The following is a 19,545-nucleotide window of genomic DNA, read 5'->3' as shown; positions in this document are numbered from 1 at the left end:
ACTGCTCCCCGGGCGCCGCAGCATAAATGGCTGCCCACTGCTCCGGGTGTGTGTTCACTGCTGTGTGTGTGCACTTTGGATGGGTTAAATGCAGAGCACTAATTCCTAGTATGGGTAACCATACCTGGCCACATGTCACGTCACGTCACGTTTTCCCAGATCGCATCACATATATATGTGGCCCTGGACCACAAAACCAGTCATAAGGGTCAATTTTTCGAAGTTGAGATTTATACATCATCTTAAAGCTGAATAAATAAGCTTTCCATTGATGTATGGTTTGTTAGGACAATATTTGGCTGAGATACAACTATTAGAAAATCTGGAATCTGAGGAGAAGCCAAGTTGTGATACCGAACAGGACCACATGGAGACCGCCTGCTGACTGCATATATCTACTACAGTACACGGATCAATTCAGAATAACTAACACATGACACAGCAACATACACATGACAAATCAAAACATTATCGCGAATGTGTGTGGAAACAACGTGAACATACGGAAATGTCTGTGCCTGTGCATAAATACAATGTGCGATCAGTGCGTCAAGAGCACTCATACACGCATTATTATAATGGACTGACGCGTGCTTACTGTACGACTCCTGTAAGCCACCGCAATCGTCTTTACCTTGACTGCAGTCTTCATCTATCATGAACATATACTGTATATATATATATATATATATATATATATATATATATACTGTAAGTTCAGTTCAGTTTGAATAAGGAACAAATGTAAAATTGAGTCCGTGCTCTTACATTAATGCAATTTGGACTAGATATTATACTTAATCTGCAAAGTTTCAGGAAAAAACGTGAACTCACGGGAAAGTTCTGAGCTGGTGGAGGCGTCTTCTTCCGGTGTGTCTTCCTCCTCCTCCTCTTCATCCGTCTCTTCCTCAGCATTTTCACCCTCTTTGGGCAGAGGGTCGACCCAGTGGCCGGGCATGAGGGCGGCTGAATCATAAGAGCTGCAGAGAGGCCCGACGATGTGTGTGATGAAGGACTCCTGCAGTTTGGCCAACTGTGGTGCTGTACGGTCCATGAAAGGGCTGATGGGAAGGCCCAAACTGGACTCTTCATCACCCTGAAACACCAGAATGAAGAGAAAATGCATATAAACATATAAAAGAAAGAAAGAATTATGTGTAAAGGCCCGTTCACACCAAGAACAGGAACTATAAAGGTAACTATAATGAAAACTATATTTGCATCCAGACCAATGCACAATATCGTTCTGTTTATTATAATTGCGTGCTGCAGTTTTTTCGCCTACTGCTTTAAATGTTCGAGCTCTTTAAAGCAGGATGGATTCTGATCAATGTTCACCACATGGAAGAAATCTGTCTGAAAGTGGTTCGATATTTGATAATGATATCGTTCCTCTTTGTCATTATGGTTATGGTGTGGACTCACAATTAATAAAACAATTATTAAACCTTTATAGTTATCATTATAGTTATTGCCCTTGATGTGAACAGACATTTAGGCTGCAAGAATGGAACGCCCATTTTTCAACCCAATCAATTCCCAATGGATCATTTCTAATAGAAAAATCACGTTCTGCCCACATTACAGAAGTATGTTGTTTCATATTGACTCTAAGTGGAATAACATTTGAAATGCTTTTTTGTTGCTATAATATGGAAGCCCATTTCCGCCACAGGATAAAAATTCCTTCAGAATTCAGAATTGCGAGATATTAACACAGAATTGCGAGATATAAACAGAATTGCCAGATATAAACGCAGGATTGAGATATAAATGCAGAATTATGAGATATAAACTTGCAAAGTCACAACTGCGGGGGAAAAAAGTCAGAATTGTGAGATGAAAAAGTTGCAACTACCTTTTAAACTTTTTATTCAGTGTCAGAAAAAAATCTAAGAATTGCAGAATATTTTCTCAGAACTGCAAGAAACAAAGTCCAAATTGTGAGATGAAAAAAGCTGCAATTCTGTCCAGCTGATGCAAGCTTGACTAACGTGACCTGTCAGAACTAACGCTACGCTTGATTTACATCTACCTACATTTATGCATCTAGCAGACGCTTTTTATCCAAAGCAGGATATTTTTTTTTAAAAATCCTATGGTGTAAACAAGCTTCCAATTTTCTGAAATTAAATTAACTGAAACTAACATTGTCCTTCATCTGCACTCCCTTCTCCAGTTGTATTTGGATGAAGAGCATCATGGGAATTGATGTCACCAGACAGCGTTCCTCATATTAACAAGCATATGAAAGCAGCATCACATCATTTCACATCTAAAATTCATCCTGAGAAAAGAAATGCATTCAGTGATGTTGCAAATATGCATTTCATTTTGATTCAGAAATGCTCCATATAATGCAGTTTAATCTGATCTTATTGATGCCTGATTTGAAGCATTTTTCTTCACATTTACAAAGAAAACTCTATTTATGCAGCAGCTATTTTATACTCATCTATTACATTAAACAAATAACTATATTACCAGGAAGGGAAAAGTATGCTCAGTATATTCAAGCACAGCTGAAGAGTCACACACTTGATTGGATTTTTCCAGTTCAGGAGAGAAACATACTTCACAGACATTCGACTGCTATAAAACTAGGTCAACCTTCCCATGGACGGGGGAAATACACCCAACCACGCGAGGCCTGGGCTTTTTAATTATTTATTTCATATTACAGTATTGAAATAAGTAAGTAATCAGAGATTGGAAGAACATCATATAGTCCACATGAAAACATATGCTTCGCAGTACCTGGAAATAAACTATGAGAGCGGCATAACAACAGGCAAGGTCTCAAGTTGCCATGGCAACCGCGCGGTGATGTCGTCAGAGGGCAGTAATGTATGTGCGCTGTGTTCTGTCAGGTGCTACTCAGAAGTGCTGGAGAAATGAATCATTCAAGAAACGAAACAGGGAGGGGAAAAGCAGGCTCCTTTGAAGCATATAATTTCTGGTCCCTTTTGAAATGCGCTGAATATGGCCAGGGGTGGTCATATGACGCTTTGTAGCTCAGTGACGGGGTCCTGACACAACTGGGTCATCCTCACTCTGTGTTCCTCACAATAATAGACGCAGTGTTTTATTACTCATTGCTGCATCCAACAAGCCCTTAACTCTTAGAGAAACGCACAATGGAATATAGGAAATCATGGTTGAACAAGCGTGTATGACGTACCGTACCGGTCAATCAAGTTTGGCCAATATTATGCTAATATGTAATGCACTTTAAACATGCATTTTACACAACATTTAGCATTTTGACGAGAGCAAATGTCTTTCATATACTGGGAAAAATTACTTTCTTTCTTAGCATTTTTGTATTGTTTTCCATTACAAATATCTGAAAATTCTTAAATCAAGATACATTTACTTGAGAAGAAAATTTAATTAAGATAATAAGTCTTGTTTTCTGAACTGAAAATGTTATCAGAGTGAAGTGCATTTAAAATAAGAAAAAAAAAAAAATCTGTCAAAGGCGTAAGAAAAATAATTGTTTTCTCAATAAAATAATTGATTTTATTTTTCTGATCCCACTGAAGGATGTTTTTTAAGCATAAAATCAATTCAGAATTGTGAGATATAAAGCTAAATTGTGATATATAAACTCAGAACTGTGAGATATAAAACAGAACTGTGAGAATCCTAACTTATCTGAAAAATGAAGTGAGTTAATATCAAAAATAATAATTAGAATAATAAAAAAATCATCTTGATTACTTTTGATTTAAGTTTATTTTTCTGACCCTATTGATTTTTTCTCATTTTAAGTATAATCTCACTACATTTTTTCAGAAAACAACACTTGAAATATCTTCTGTCATCTAGGTGCTCAAGTAAATGTATCGAATATTAAAAAATGTTGAGATATTTGTACCGGAAAACAAGAGAAAAATACTAGATTTTTTTTTCTTTTGCAGTGTAATAATAAAGTATCAATAAAGGAGAGGCGTTTGTATTTTACTCATCTAATGTGACATATTTCTGAGTGATAAAGGATTTTAAATGGACAAGATGAGAGGTTGAAAAGGAAAAAGATAAGGATTGATGGTGTCAGCTGAACAGAATGTTTTGATGAATGATAATGAACATTTTATTCTTTAGAATAATGTGCACCAACAAAGTAAATAGAGCCAATTGATTTCATGACAACTTTAATTGGCCAAATATCAGCCGATTCATTTTGTTTATCATCACTGAATAGCTTGTTTTGCTTGTAAATGTTCTTCTCCACTGAAAACATCATTTCCGGCAGACCGAACCGATGTAAAACTTTGCTTACTTTCTGCCCTGCATTCTCAATACAGCTGTGAACGTGTTCCTTCAGCACCGCTTGAGGAGGATGTGGACGGTTGCCAGGCAACAGCGTATCCGTGCCATCCTCTCCATCCACTCGATGTGAATGATACCGAGATGCCGCGTAGTTGCTGTGAGGTTACGTGTGTGCATTACCACAGCCTCTATGAGCGTGAGGTGTGGTTACCAGGCACTTAGACATCGTGAGAGCTTCCTGTTTGTCTCGGCTGTGACTGAACAGCTCGAAAATGACTTCAGACATAAACATGCATCAAAGAGTAGACACTGACCTGTTCATAAAACTCATTGACGATGCCTTCCGTCCACTGCAAATGAAGCTCCTTGCTTTTCAACGGACCGTTTATATCCGCTAACTTAATACACATCTGACAGACCAGCAGACGATCATTCTCATTAGTCCAATCAATGCTTGAGCATCCATCATCTCCCACCTACAAACACAAAATACATAAATGAATAAAGTGCACAGCATTAGTTGCTCTATATATGTATATCTAATATCAGAGGTGCTCACTTTGGCATTGAATTCAGCCAGAAAGTCGAAGTGTTTCTTGAGGTCGGTGGCCAGTATGGCCTCGATGACCAGGAAGCGAAAGCGTTTGAAGTCCATGTTGTCCAGACTGGCCAAAAAATTGTACTCAGGCCGCGACATGAAGAGATTCCAGGCAGACGCTGCGTGATGGTTCTCCAGCACCGAACGGTCATTATAAAGCACAGCCTTCAAAGACACACAAAAGACTTTTATGGCAATTCAGATGTTTCAAGACCTCAGAACAATGGAAAACAACTGCTGTGTATAGTAATATCATATATATATATATATATATATACACACACACACACACACACACACACACAAACTCCACTGGTCAAAAGTTTGTAATAATTAAGATTTTTTAAATGTTTTTTAAAGACCACTCTACTGCTCACAAAGGCTTCATTTATTTGATCAAAATACAGCAAAAACAGTAATATTGTGAAATATTATTACAAATTAAAATAGCTGTTTTCTATGTGAATATATATATTAAAAAAAAATTATTCCTATGATACAAAGCTATATTATATATTTCCATTCTAATGTATGGGGTGTGTGTGTATGTGTTTTATATATATATATATATATATATAAATTAATGCTTTTATTCATCAAATATGCATTAATCACAGTATGACAGTAAAACATTTATAATGTTACAAAAGATTCTATTTCAAATAAATGCTGTTATTTTGATTTTTCTATTCATCAAAAAATCCTGAAAAAAAAAAGTTTTCTGACAAATATGAAGCACCAAAAACTGTTTTTAACACTGATAATAATAAGAACCATTATTAAAAACTGAGCACCAATAATAACTGAGCAGCAAATCAGCATATTAGAATGATTTCTGAAGGATCATGTGACACTGAAGACTGGAGTAATGATGCTGAAAATTCAGCTTTGATCACAAGAATAAATTACATTTCACTATATATTCACATAGAAAACAGTTATTTTAAATTGGAATAATATTTCACAATCTTACTGTTTTTACTGTATTTTTGATCAAATAATGCTACATGTACTATATATATATATATATATATATACATACACACACACATATATGTATAGGTGTAATTAATTATTATGTACATGTACAGTATATATACATATAGATAATAGTTCATGACACCTGTCAATTTTGTGAAGGCTTCTATGCTACACAGCATTTTTAAGTAAACACCAGCCTTGTTTGTTTCTTGATTTGATGAAATCACATATTTGTTAATTATTATAGAAGGTACTTTCGTCATTAATTCTACCTCTGTATTAGTAGAAGTACCTCTATGATTCCTAAGAAAGCACGACGTGTGCTTAATATTACAATATGAGGAAATTAGCACTCCCTTGTAAACACTTGAAGAAAAACCATGCCATGCAATGAAAGCTGAACAGTTGTTTCCCAGTGTTGTGTGATGATGGTGTGGTGTGTCACCTGAGGAGCGCTGGTGGCCACCAGGAACGCGTTGGTCCTGCCGGGATGGTCGTAATCATGCATGGCGGCTGCTACGTAGAGCGCCATCAGCTCCAGAGCGGGGATGAGGCCGGACAGACAGCTGTAACCCTCCTCCTCTACAGGATACGTCGTGGACATCAGGTACTTTGAGTGGCTGTGAGCGAGTCCACCGTCAGAGTCTATAGACAGAGAGAGAGAGTGATTAACAATCTTTATATCTCTTCAAAGCATTTCAGTTTGTTTCCCTGAAGTTCACTTATAATGTTAGTCAAGGTCTCATACACCTACACTGTAAGAAATGATTTGAAGTTGTAAATAAAAGTGTATGTTTTACAAGAAAATACTATTTCAGTTCACATTTAATTCAATGTTTCACTTGCCAATTCTTTGTAATTGTTTGTGAAATTTACGAGCAATTTCTGAGTGAAAATTGTTTCTTAAGCCATTTTTTTTTGTGTAAAACTACATTTTAGACCGAGAGAGCTCAACAAGCTGCAAACAGCACATGCAAACAGAAAAAACACCAGCAAATTAAGAAAACAACTTTGTCAGTTTGATAACATAGGTGCTGCAAATACTCACAAAACAACCAAATACTGAAACGCGCTGCAAAGAGCACAGACCACAACGGAAGTGTTTCAAGAGGATCCCTACAAGTGATGAAATTGGCTGGGACATACTTATTGCATGTCTAATCGATCACCTGCAAGGTGTGTTTTTGTTTATTTTAACATCCTGATCTGTATTTGGTCATGTTGTGAGTATTGCAGCGTGTTTCTGTATTGGCTTGTGTTATGAGAATTTGCAGCACACGTGTTGTCAAACAGATTTTCTTATTTGCTGGTGCTTTTTCAATTTGCATGTGTTTTCGTCAGTTGCAGCATGTTGAGCTCTCTGGACCACCGTATAAAACACTCATAATTTAATTTTCATTATCATGTCTCTTACAATTAATCACTGAAATACATTTGCTGTAGGATTTACTTTACAAAATAATGACAAAGAAATGGCAAGTAACATATTGAATTAAATAAATTAAATCAGAACGACTGAAATGGTATTGAAACGTAACGGTATGAAACATATTCCAATAATCTTTATTCACTTAAATAAAACTTATTTTGCAGTGCATATGTAAATGAGCTCTGGTATATACATATGAAAACTGCATAATAGGTATTCTTCATAAATGATTATATTATTGTTATTAATTTTAATTCTTATTTTAAACAAAAACTACAAATTACAAACATAAATATATACAAAGCTTTTTTATTTCATCTAGTTGGCAAGGCAGCACTTCTCAACATGCACTAAAAATAAAAATCAGTAAATACATATAGAGATAAAAATAAAAACATGACAAAATTACTACAACTAAAATTGAAATGAAAATGGAAAATATAAAAATAAAAGCTCAAAATAGAATAAAATATAAAAAGCTTTTATTTCAGCTAGTTGGCAAGGCAACATTAATTTAGTTTAACTTGTACTAAAACTGAAATAAAAATGACTAAATACATAGATATATAGATTTATATTAAAAAAACAAAAACTACAAAAAAGACAAAACTGCTAAAAACTACTAAAACATTTACTAAAATTGAAATGAAAACATAAATATATAAATAAAAACTGATTCAAATATTAATAAAACTATAACAGTATCTTTCTTAATGATACTAAAATAACACTGATGCCTCACAGGACCATGGTGTTACATTTATTAACATAGATAACATGAGCATATAAATATAAACATATGAAAGTACACATATCTAGTCTATATAAAAAGAAGTAATCAAACTAAATATATACTTTTGAATTACAGGCATTAAATAATTTCCACTGTATGTCCTTATTAACCCGTCCAAACTGTAATAAAGTGTGATTCTTACCCGAGTCACTCAGTGATGCCAGTGTAGGTAAATCAGGCACAGGCTGGGTCGTGAGGTACCAAACCGCATGGAGGACGTCTGTTGCATGAATCCTGTTGTGATCTGTGGAGGAAGACGAGGTTTAATACGGTAAACTACCACTAGAGGGAGACACAACACACCACAAAGAAGCAGAACTGATGATTTAGAGCAATTTATTCCTCTGGAGGAGAAGGTGCTTGCGCACAGCAGCTGTTGTACATCATCAGTTATTTCATTGTTAACATATTTCTGTACACATGTCTCCTGCAGCACCAGGACTCACATGGGATGTCCCTGTATCCGTTCTCCAGAGCGTGGAAATAGTTCATGAACTCCCTCACTGGAATCTTGAATGTCTCAAAGAGTCCCGTGTCCACAAACAACCGGTAAGACACCTAAACAAAAAAAAGCTTAAAATCCCTCAACCATGTCTGAAATTAAACAAAAGGTTCCAAACAATAATGCTATGGGTTCTCAAAAGGACATATGATTTTAATATGCGAGTCTCGTACCGGCAGGGATTGTAGGTGGGGGGAGTGAATGTACAGCGCTCTCTCCCACCTTCAATACCACGACTGAGGTGCCCTTGAGCAAGGCACCGAACCCCCAACTGCTCCCCGAGCGCCGCAGCAAAAAAATGGCTGCCCACTGCTCCAGGTGTGTGTTCACGGTGTGTGTGTGTTCACTGCTGTGTGTGTGCACTTTGGATGGGATAAATGCAGAGCACTAATTCCGAGTATGGGTCACCATATACTCCATATACTCCACTAGATGTCAGTGTCTCACCTGGCTGAGGATGCAGCCACATCTGCTGTTGGTTCTCTCCACCAGACTGAAGATGGGGAAGTTCCAGTTGTTGATCTGACTCATGAGGGGCTCCAGGCCCTCCATCACCAGTGACTCCGGGGCCAAGATGGGCTTATCCTGCAGAGGAAATGATTTCAGATCACGGACTGTGCCATCTTACAACAAAAAACCCACTAGACATAACTGGAATTACAAAAAAATAAATAAAAATCAAGTGGCACATACGAAACTACTACAGAGAGTAGTTAAAACAGCATATAACACAAAAAGAGTCTGTCAACAAACCACAGCGAAAACAAATCAAATGCTCAGTGATTAGTTCTGATGACAATTTGATGACAGTTTAGTTCTACTGGAACAAACAAACCCTGAGAATTGCACGTAACGCTTATTTATTTACTAAGCTATTGCCGTAGTTTTGTGCATTATACATTTTCTGCAGACTGCGTGCATACTGCATATTTTATGCAACACTTTATACAGTGTATTTTTACTGCTTGTAGGTCCTCTAACACTGACCAGAAAAAAAGAGATGAAAAATACAATACAATAAAAAGTAAATATGCACTATACACTAACATTCTTTTTTATTATTTAACAAAAAATTTTATTTAATCATCATTTCAGCCATTTAATTATCCTGGCCTCAACCTTTAGACATATAAAGTACAAAAAAACTAAACATAATATGATATCTAATAATATCTAGTATTGTGGCTGATGTAATAAAACATTAGCAAATAAAATATACACAAAGTTGCTAAATTTTAATAAACAATCATTTTATACTTGTTTTTTAAACTTTAATTATATAATATAAGAAAAATATTTAAAAAACATATAATAAAAAAAGAGAGAAAATGTGATCTATGCATTGACATTTATTGTTTAATGAAATACAGTATTGAATCATTAACATTGAATCATCCTGGCCCTTTAGACGTAAAAACAATGCATAAAAATATTTAAAGAAAATAAATAAATAAATAAAACGATTATTTTACAATGATTAGTTTTGATGACAATATGATGACAATTTGATGATCCCAAAAAAAAAAACCCCAGAGTAGTGCATGTAAACCACTTATTTATTATGCAATTGATGTATTTTTGTGCATTATAGATTTTATGCAGCTCTTTATACTGTGTAATTTTACTGCTTGTAGGCTTGTAAAACTGACAGGAAAAAAAACCCCATCTACCTGCCTAAACTAAATTGCAGTGATAAAAAATCAATTTGTCCTGCAAAAGCGGTGTTTACCTCTGGTGGGATGAGAGCGGCCAGTGCGAGCGCCGGAGACGGGAACGTCCCGCAGGCTTTCATGCGACCCTCTCCGTCTTCCTCGTTCTGTGCAATGTCGCTGCTGTCACTGTGGTTGGTCTCATAGTCTGACGACATTATCAGCAGCTCGTCTGCAAGGTTATTAAAAAACCTAATTACGCGTCTCGTCATGTTTCACGTTCGAGCAGACTGACAGATCTGAAAGACTCGTGAAGACACCAATTACATATTAATTCAGAGATACAATCCAGGATCGAGCTGTAATATCACAGATCACAACAGCAAAATGCATCTAAATGCTAATTCAGAAACGCACATGACGGTGGCGATACCTGACTGTTGGGTTCGATCTCCTGCATCTATGGATCCTTCCACGTGTCTCAGTTTACCGTACCGTCTTCCACAGCTACAACACACACAACAAACCATTCACATCAAATCAATTAATCATACATAAACGGAGTAAATCAAACTCCAAAATCATTTTCACGACTGAATCAAGTCCCAATGGATCAAATCAAATCACATTCTCTCTTTCTCTTTCTTTCTTTCGTTCTTTCTTTCTTTTTTGCTGTCTTATTTATTCCATGTTTAATTAAAGGTTTTTGCAGTTTATCAACAGCTACAACAACAATAATAAAAACACCAATTTACTTTCTCAGTATATTATCCTGGTTTTATTGTGCATGATTTATCAGTTAATGTTATTACAAATAAATGAATAATGAAAAAATAAGTAAATAAAAAAAACTTATAGCAAATTCCATAAATTTCACTTTTTTATTTATTTGTTTTATTATAGTTTTTTGCTGTTATTTTCTTGTGCTGCATTTTAACAACAACAACAACAACTAATAATAATAATAATAATAATAATTTACTTTTTCAGTACATTCCTGGTCTTATAGTGCATGATTTATCAGTTAATATTTATTTCATGTTTTATTTCATGACTTTATTAGTTTTTGGGTTGCAACTACAACTAATAATAATAATAATAATAGTAATAAAAACAGCTATTTGCTTTCATCAAATTTCATAATTTTCACAATCAATTAAATTTTAATAACTGGGAATTGAATCAATTCCCAATCTCCTTTGTTCCCCTCACAGAATGTTCTCCTGTTTCACTCAGAAATAAGCCACATTATGAAACAAAAATGCGTTGCGAATGCCATTTTATGTTGACTTCGGGAACATTCCTTTAAGAACAAGAAAAAGACACTATCTATCATCGCAGGCACTGGAATCTGTTCATTACGCTTCATGTTTTTATGCTGTATGAGTTAGGAGAGCCAGGAAACGGCTGATGCGTGCATACTGTATGCATTTCATGATTGCATATTTTAATATTTTGCATTGAAATTGAGAGGCGTCCTCTCTGGGTGACTAACCCCTGATGATATGTGCTGTACACGTGTGTGTGTGTGTGTGCCAGCCGTTGTCACTGTTGTTTAGTTGAGCTCTCTGAATTAACGGGCCAGACAGAACCTAATCAAGCTGTTTCTCTGTGCCCAGCATTCATTACGGGCCAAGGGGAAGGTGACCTTGTCCCATCGCCAGGACATTAGTGATCACTCTGAGTAAAACCTATAGAGAGAGAGAGAGAGATCTGACCGTGTTCGTCCATCTGTTAATATTTAGACACAATGTTGGGTATTTTTCACAGTTAATGATCAGTGGTTGTTCAGTAACCACATAATGGCTTGAAGCTGCAGTCCACTCTTGTACAACATCCAGGGCCACAGGATACGCTCAGATATTTTGAAACAGTGACCGGAGTGATGAATTGGGTTCAAAATGAATATTAACTAGCTGTCTGTTCTCAAAATTACTCATTAGTAGTCCTGCAAGGAATCCAAACAAGCAAAATTCCTCAAAAAAGAAAAAAAAAAAAGAGAAAAAATCGACACATTTCCCAGTACACTTAAAATGACTTACTGCGGTCGATCCTATTGTTTGGGTAACTCTTTAATAAAAGGCTGGGCTTTTTACAACTCATATCGTGTGTTCTCTCAGCAATATCACTGAAATACTACTTGTAAAACAACATTTGCACATATTTAAAGGCAAATGAAGTGAATATAATAACTAGACTGGAGTATAATTACAGTTCCAAATTAAATTACAACAAGAGTCGTTATTAAAATCAGATGATATCAAAATTAAGTATGAGAAAGATATTAATATGCAAATATAAAATTATGGTTTTGTGGGTGCTACACCTGCATTTGTTTATTAAATATTTTGTGTAATGTAATAAAAAATAATGCTTAATTTTTTTAACAAACATAGATATGAAAATAAATATTTCAAGTATGAGAATTCACTTAATATACAAATATCAAATTATATATTTAAGTTCTGTGGACACTACATCTGCATGTTTATTAATACATATTTTTAAAATTATAATAACAATTAATTTTAAATACATTGCAATGAGTGTTTTTAACAAACATAGATATGAAAATTAATATTTATAGAATAAGAATTAAATGATTTATATGAAAATATGAAATCATAGTTTTGAGTTTTGTGGACGGTCTACCTGAATATTTGTTTATTAAATATTTTGGAAAATATAATAAAATATAATGTAATACCTTACAGCAAGAATGAATATGAAATGAATATTTAAATTATAAGAATGAGATGATTAATATGCAAATGCAATTATAGAATAGATGTTTTGTGGACGCGACACCTGCATGTTAGTTTATTAAATATTTTTGGATAATTTTACAATGCTTTTGGATCCCAAAGCTCTGCTTTAAACATTAAATGAATTTCCCTCAAAAAAATCAGTGCAGAAATGTGTGAAGCTCAACAGAATGGTGGGGTTTTACCTGCTACAAAGTGGAGGCGGCACCCATTGTGAGGTGCTGGAGCTGGGGGCGCTCTGACTGTGGGTTAAGGCTTTGTGGGGGCTCCGTGGTGGCGGGCCGTCGCCCGGCGGAAGCTCTGCGTCCGGCAGCTCAAGTGAAGGGCTTTTGTTGGTGGGGCTGGTGAGCGGAGTGCCCTGGACTGGAGGGGAGTTGCAGGGTGAAGCCAGAGGTGAGATGTTGGAAGAAGGGTAACCTGTCAGAGAGCAGAGGAATCACACTGGCACTGCCAGAGCCCATTTATCTCCTTTCACTCAACACTCACACACACACACACACACACTCTCACACACACAGCGCTGTACCTCTTCGGCTCTTGCTATAGATGTGGTTGGTGGCGGAGGAGGCAGCGTATGAAGCAGACATGGACCTGCTCTTGGAAAGGCCGAGCATAACCGAGTTGTTCCATGAATCACTGTTCACCAAACTGCAAGAGAGGAGAAAACGCATGATTGATATTTCATGGTTTTACATGGTAATGTTGATTTATTGCCAAAGAGATGCTGGTTTTGTTGTTTAGACTCCAGTGCAGTGGTATTTTAGTGTGTATACATACACACGGCATAACCTTTTTCCTCTCAAAAGGCGAACTTTTTGCACTTTTTCTGGGGTTAAAACAGTCCAAGTGGCTTATTTTGGGAGAGGGATTTAAACTTGAATTTTCCTGCCAACTTTAAAAAATGGGAGCGAACAGGCCTCCTGCTGTGGGAACACTCTTCAGATATCCATTAAGAAGCTGCGCAGGAGACCCGCCACTTTAAAACCAGTCTCAATATGGTCATGCAGGCAACCGTGTGACCCTCCATTTTTCACCGGGGCTTTTATTTCAAAAGGGCCCGAATCTAAACACGACCTGGGCTCTCAGGTCACCAGGAAGCCTCTTTAAACTCTCTGTCTACACAGTGCAGATGGCTATCTGCACACACACTCTCACACACACAGCGCTGTACCTCTTCGGCTCTTGCTATAGATGTGGTTGGTGGCGGAGGAGGCAGCGTATGAAGCAGACATGGACCTGCTCTTGGAAAGGCCGAGCATAACCGAGTTGTTCCATGAATCACTGTTCACCAAACTGCAAGAGAGGAGAAAACGCATGATTGATATTTCATGGTTTTACATGGTAATGTTGATTTATTGCCAAAGAGATGCTGGTTTTGTTGTTTAGACTCCAGTGCAGTGGTATTTTAGTGTGTATACATACACACGGCATAACCTTTTTCCTCTCAAAAGGCGAACTTTTTGCACTTTTTCTGGGGTTAAAACAGTCCAAGTGGCTTATTTTGGGAGAGGGATTTAAACTTGAATTTTCCTGCCAACTTTAAAAAATGGGAGCGAACAGGCCTCCTGCTGTGGGAACACTCTTCAGATATCCATTAAGAAGCTGCGCAGGAGACCCGCCACTTTAAAACCAGTCTCAATATGGTCATGCAGGCAACCGTGTGACCCTCCATTTTTCACCGGGGCTTTTATTTCAAAAGGGCCCGAATCTAAACACGACCTGGGCTCTCAGGTCACCAGGAAGCCTCTTTAAACTCTCTGTCTACACAGTGCAGATGGCTATCTGGATATCAGTATTAATGGGCTGAACTTTAGCTGGTCTGTATAACTCAAGCTGAAATAAGAGGTAGAAAGGTGGAGAAATGCCCAAAGATGGACATTATAAAATTTGAATCAAACATTCAGACGGAGTGAGTAAGGCAGCGTGGAGGAGCTCTGGAAAGTTCAAGCGCTTGACGGCGATCCGCAACAGCTGTGTGAAACACTAACGTACGAGACAATGATGACAAACAAAACAAAATGAGGGCAAACGGATAAAAGTGCTGTCAGATAAATCCTGAGAAACTCTCTGTGGACTCATATTTTCAGAAAGTATTTATTATTGCTTCAAAACACTTCATGAGTCACATACAACGGCCCGGGAAGTGTTTGGACAAATTGCATTAAATGATAAAATATCACATCAGTTTAGACTGCACAAGCGTACTTCTCAAACGAAACATTTCATGAATAAGGTGTTTGTTAGGTTTGAAATAATAAAACAACACATAAAATGCTTCAAAATGAAGCAACTGGACGCTTTTGTGTTTGTGAAGCTGCTAGGACTACTCTAGGTCTTCAGACATCCACTAAAAATCACTAAAACACCAAAGACACTGAACAAAAAGGAAGCAAGGTGAAGATGGTGAAAATGGCGATTCTGCAGCATTTGAGATACAGACATATTTTGCAATGACATTCAGTCATTTTAAGTGATCTGGGCTGGTCAACAAAAGCATGAAGAAATGCTTAAAGCTCGATGCTATCACCATATCAAACCTCTGCAGTGAATCAGCTGTGTGGACTCTCATTCTGTCGCCACCCATTCACTGCAGAGGATCCAAGTGATGGAATGCTACATTTCTCCAAATCTCAAACAAACTCATCTACATCTTGGATGGCCTGAGGGTACTGCAAATTTGAGTACATGAGTACATTTCAACAAATTTTCATTTTGGGTGTGCTATTCCTTTAAGTTGTGTTTCATTTGTGAAGTTGTGCAAGTTAGTCTAAAGGTAAACACGGATTGCCGTGTTTATTGCATCTGAATAAGAAAGGAGTGTTTATTACCTGCTGGAAGGGCCATCATGAGGTGCTTTGATGCTGGCACTGCGGTCCCATCTGACCGGCCCAGGTTCGAGGGTGGGCAGGCCGGTGGCTGAGGTGGTGGTGGTCCACGGGGAAGAAATCCGTCTCAAAAGCCCCGGATGCAAACTCCGCCTCAAACGCTGTTATTTAAAGAGAACATACATCAAGTTTAGACTAAAACAATGTTGACAGCGTAGCAAAACACTTAGATTCACAAATTCTCCGCTAAGGTCAGTTTTGAAGCTTGTCAAAAGTCACATCACCAATTATAATCAATTAACACTGACCCAGACAGAATAAAGCCACATGTGTTTGACAACCCAGAGTCAAATTAACACTTTTTGGCAGTGCAGTTGTTAAACAAAGTGCTTGTTTGGATTGCATTTTACGTAAATGATGTAAATCTTAGCGAGTGTGTGTATTTCCAGAGTGAGTCTGTGCGTTAAGCCAAACATCTGAGGGCGGCAGATGACAGCGGTCCGTCAGGGAATACTGAGCCCTTCTCCCAACTGGGAAAAGGAGAACAGAACAGATGGAAGACCCTGGAGAAATGCATCATCGCATTTCTTCTTTACATCACAAGCTGTGAGCCAATCAAAAGGCTTGGCTGATACGGCACGTTTGTGTGGTATGAAACAGACTAGATAAATGCACTTAAAGGGACAGAACACTCAAAAAAATCAACATCCTGGCATCATTTACTCAGACGAAAGAAATGCATAGAGGTCTGAAACTTGCATAAAAACGAATAAAAACTATATAGGCATATTTAAAACAATTACAAAACACACTAAGACAACTAAAGCGTTAACTAAAATTAAAAGTAAATATAAAATATAAATAAATATTAAAAAGCGAAATATTAAAAATGTAAATAAAAAGGAATATAATTAAAATATAGAAATGAAACTAATTCAAAATATTAATAAAAACTATATACGCATATTTTAAAAAATGACAAAACACAGCACTATAACTAAAACTTTAACTTTAACATTAAAATTAAAATTATTTAAAAAATATAAAACAATTAAAAATAAAAATTCAAATATTAAAAATTCAAATATAAATTAATATAGCTAAAATATAAAAATAAAACCCAATTAAAATATTCATAAAACTAAAACTGTATCTCAATTATACTAAAATAGCACTGGAGTTAAGTAAATGACAACAATTTTCATTTCATTACCCCTTTCAGTGCAATGTAAAATAAACAAAAAAAACATTTAGTTTAACTTGATGCACTAAAGTAACTAAAACTTACATAAAAACTAATAAAAACTATTAAAAACATAATAAACATAAAAAAAGATAAAACACATCGACATAACTAATTAAAAATAAAAATAAATATAAAATATTACAAAATATGCAAAAAATGATATTACAAATTAAAATCTATATTAATATATTTAAACTATAAAAATAGTATCAGTAATATTAATAATAATAGCATCCCAATTACACTAAAATAACAGTAAATGATGACTATTTTATTATCCCTTTAAATTCAATGTAATGCAATGCAAATTACAGTACAGTATAGCGAAAATTAAAGTAACTGTCGGACAGTTTTCTCTAGCAGGCCAACTAGCATCATGGAGAAAAAATAGTTTGGAGAGAATTTTGCTGAGAAAGTTTCAGCATGTTTGGCATCTGAATAACACATCTGGTTTAATGGCACATTTAATATATTTCAAAGAAACTCCAGAACGGTAACACATCACTTGCACTGCATTGGATAATGCGTTTATCTGCATTTGCGTATCAAAGTTAAGTATGTTTTTGATTATATAAAATTGCACAATGGTGCACAAAAAGTTTGAGAACAGTCAGAGCAGGGAAATAACTCTCCTGAGAGCAGCATGAATATTTCAGATGCAGTGCAGGGCTCCGGCCCACGTAGAGAAGCAGAGGGCACATCCGCACGCCCCAACCCTAATCTCCCAACCGCTCCGAGTGCATGCCCTAGGCAATCTGGGAGACCAGCACTGTCCTATTACAGACAGATGGGGTGAGCGCCGGGGTCAGAAGTCAAAAATCGCATGTGTATTTTTAGCTCAGGAAAATTCTCATGCAACAATCTGTAGCTACAAACATGAAAACATCTGCGCAATACGAGCGCCTGATATTAATTCAGCCGGAGCGGCTGTCAGCTGGAGTTGGGAGGAACATGTTTGAGTGGATGTATTGTCTGAGAAGGCGCTCGGGACGTGCGTCTCCTCTCCTGCCGTGGCGCCTCTCTCTCACACAGACAGACAGCGCTCAGGCGTCTGTGAGCCGAGTCTCGTCCGATCAGGGTTCTGCAGTGTCTGATTGAACCATCTTCTCCAGCCGGTGTGACAGCTTAGAGATTTGTTTCCTATCACAGTCTAAACTAACCTATATAAGGGAATCTCACGAAACCCCGTCAAGAACATGTCTGGATATTCAATTAAATAAAAATTAATCTATTTTAGGATTATTAAGGTGCATTATGCTACAATTTTCTTAAAAATTAAGGATATCTAACCCCCAAATTCTTTACTACAGTATATTGCAAAATTATCACAATTTAAAAACTGTATGATCTCAATTTGTATGCAGATAAGATAATAAGATATATTATTTAAATGATAAAGCAAATATACATCATGGTAGTATTTTTTTATTATTATTTACTGTTATTATTATTATTAATTAACAATTTTTATTACTTCTACTGCATTAATGTGCTTAATTGTCAATCAGCATGTGACATTTACACTTCAAACTGTTAACCATATTGCAAAATTATCACAATTTAAAAACTTTGTTTTATTTACTGGAATGCAAAACAAAAAATTATACATAATTTTTTTTAATTTTTTATTATACATCATGGCAGTATTTTTTTGTGCTGCCTTTATACTGGTTTAAAATATTATTAATCTATTATTATTATTATTATTAAAATTATTTTTATTAATTAAAAAATACTGCATTAATGTGCTTAATTGTCATTCAATATTCTAAATAAATACAATTATTAAATCTATTAAAAATAAAATATAAAATATAAAGTAAAATAAAATAAAATAAAAAGAGGCATAATTTTCTTTATGCAAAACATAATTCCTAACTTTTTTTACCTTTAATATTGGGATGTAACACGACCCTTGACAGGTTTCTCATGATTTGCCAAATATCTTCATCATATGGTTTAAAATGAATTATCTAATACCAGTTCATGCTACCAACACACAAAAAAGCAAAGCAATACATCACCCATAGAGCCTCACAACCCTTCAATAAAATGGTATGTGCAAATTTTCCAGCAACCACTTAAGCATTTTTGCACAAACTAGCCTCCTACAGGGAACTCAAATCACAGCCTCAACACCAGCTCACAGCATCAGTCTTCTCATTCGTAATCATTTTGTCATTTTGCAGCAAAACACCAGTGATTACAGGTATAAAAAAGGATCTCAAAAGATGTGAAATTGCAATTTTCTTGAATATTAAAAAAAAAGAAAAATGTTATGACTTTACTCCTCCATGCTTTACTTTTATGTATTGTAGGTGAAATATTTTATATTGGTGCACATAATGTATTATTTTAATAATTTGTTACTATTTATTCATTTTTTATTATTTTAACTATATTTATTTAACAAGTTTTAAAAAGCATGCCTTGTGTTTATTTAGCTTTGATCAGATTTATACTTGCACTAAACATTTTCAAT

The 19,545-nt window shown here is 35.8% G+C and overlaps 1 protein-coding gene across 1 annotated transcript in view; it reads right to left on the bottom strand.

The window, feature by feature from the left end:
* The window catches only part of LOC107729133 (cGMP-inhibited 3',5'-cyclic phosphodiesterase A-like), a gene marked incomplete at its 5' end in the record, with an annotated part of 21,817 nt that extends 5,839 nt beyond the window's left edge, over positions 1 to 15,978 (bottom strand). The window contains 12 exons of the mRNA XM_016539521.1: positions 835 to 1,096; positions 4,590 to 4,751; positions 4,835 to 5,038; positions 6,300 to 6,499; positions 8,219 to 8,320; positions 8,523 to 8,634; positions 9,026 to 9,163; positions 10,308 to 10,459; positions 10,661 to 10,734; positions 13,178 to 13,409; positions 14,164 to 14,285; positions 15,821 to 15,978. Coding sequence (XP_016395007.1) covers positions 835 to 1,096; positions 4,590 to 4,751; positions 4,835 to 5,038; positions 6,300 to 6,499; positions 8,219 to 8,320; positions 8,523 to 8,634; positions 9,026 to 9,163; positions 10,308 to 10,459; positions 10,661 to 10,734; positions 13,178 to 13,409; positions 14,164 to 14,285; positions 15,821 to 15,978 — 1,918 coding nt within the window. The remainder of the gene's footprint in view (positions 1 to 834; positions 1,097 to 4,589; positions 4,752 to 4,834; positions 5,039 to 6,299; positions 6,500 to 8,218; positions 8,321 to 8,522; positions 8,635 to 9,025; positions 9,164 to 10,307; positions 10,460 to 10,660; positions 10,735 to 13,177; positions 13,410 to 14,163; positions 14,286 to 15,820) is intronic.
* Positions 15,979 to 19,545: the final 3,567 nt, after the last annotated feature.

The sequence above is a fragment of the Sinocyclocheilus rhinocerous genome, unplaced genomic scaffold, assembly GCF_001515625.1.
Source record: "Sinocyclocheilus rhinocerous isolate Xijiao unplaced genomic scaffold, SAMN03320098_v1.1 scaffold3263, whole genome shotgun sequence".
NCBI classification, from domain to species: Eukaryota; Metazoa; Chordata; class Actinopteri; order Cypriniformes; family Cyprinidae; genus Sinocyclocheilus; species Sinocyclocheilus rhinocerous.
Note: the sequence above shows the minus strand (reverse complement) of the source record. Positions and strands in the feature narration are given on the sequence as shown.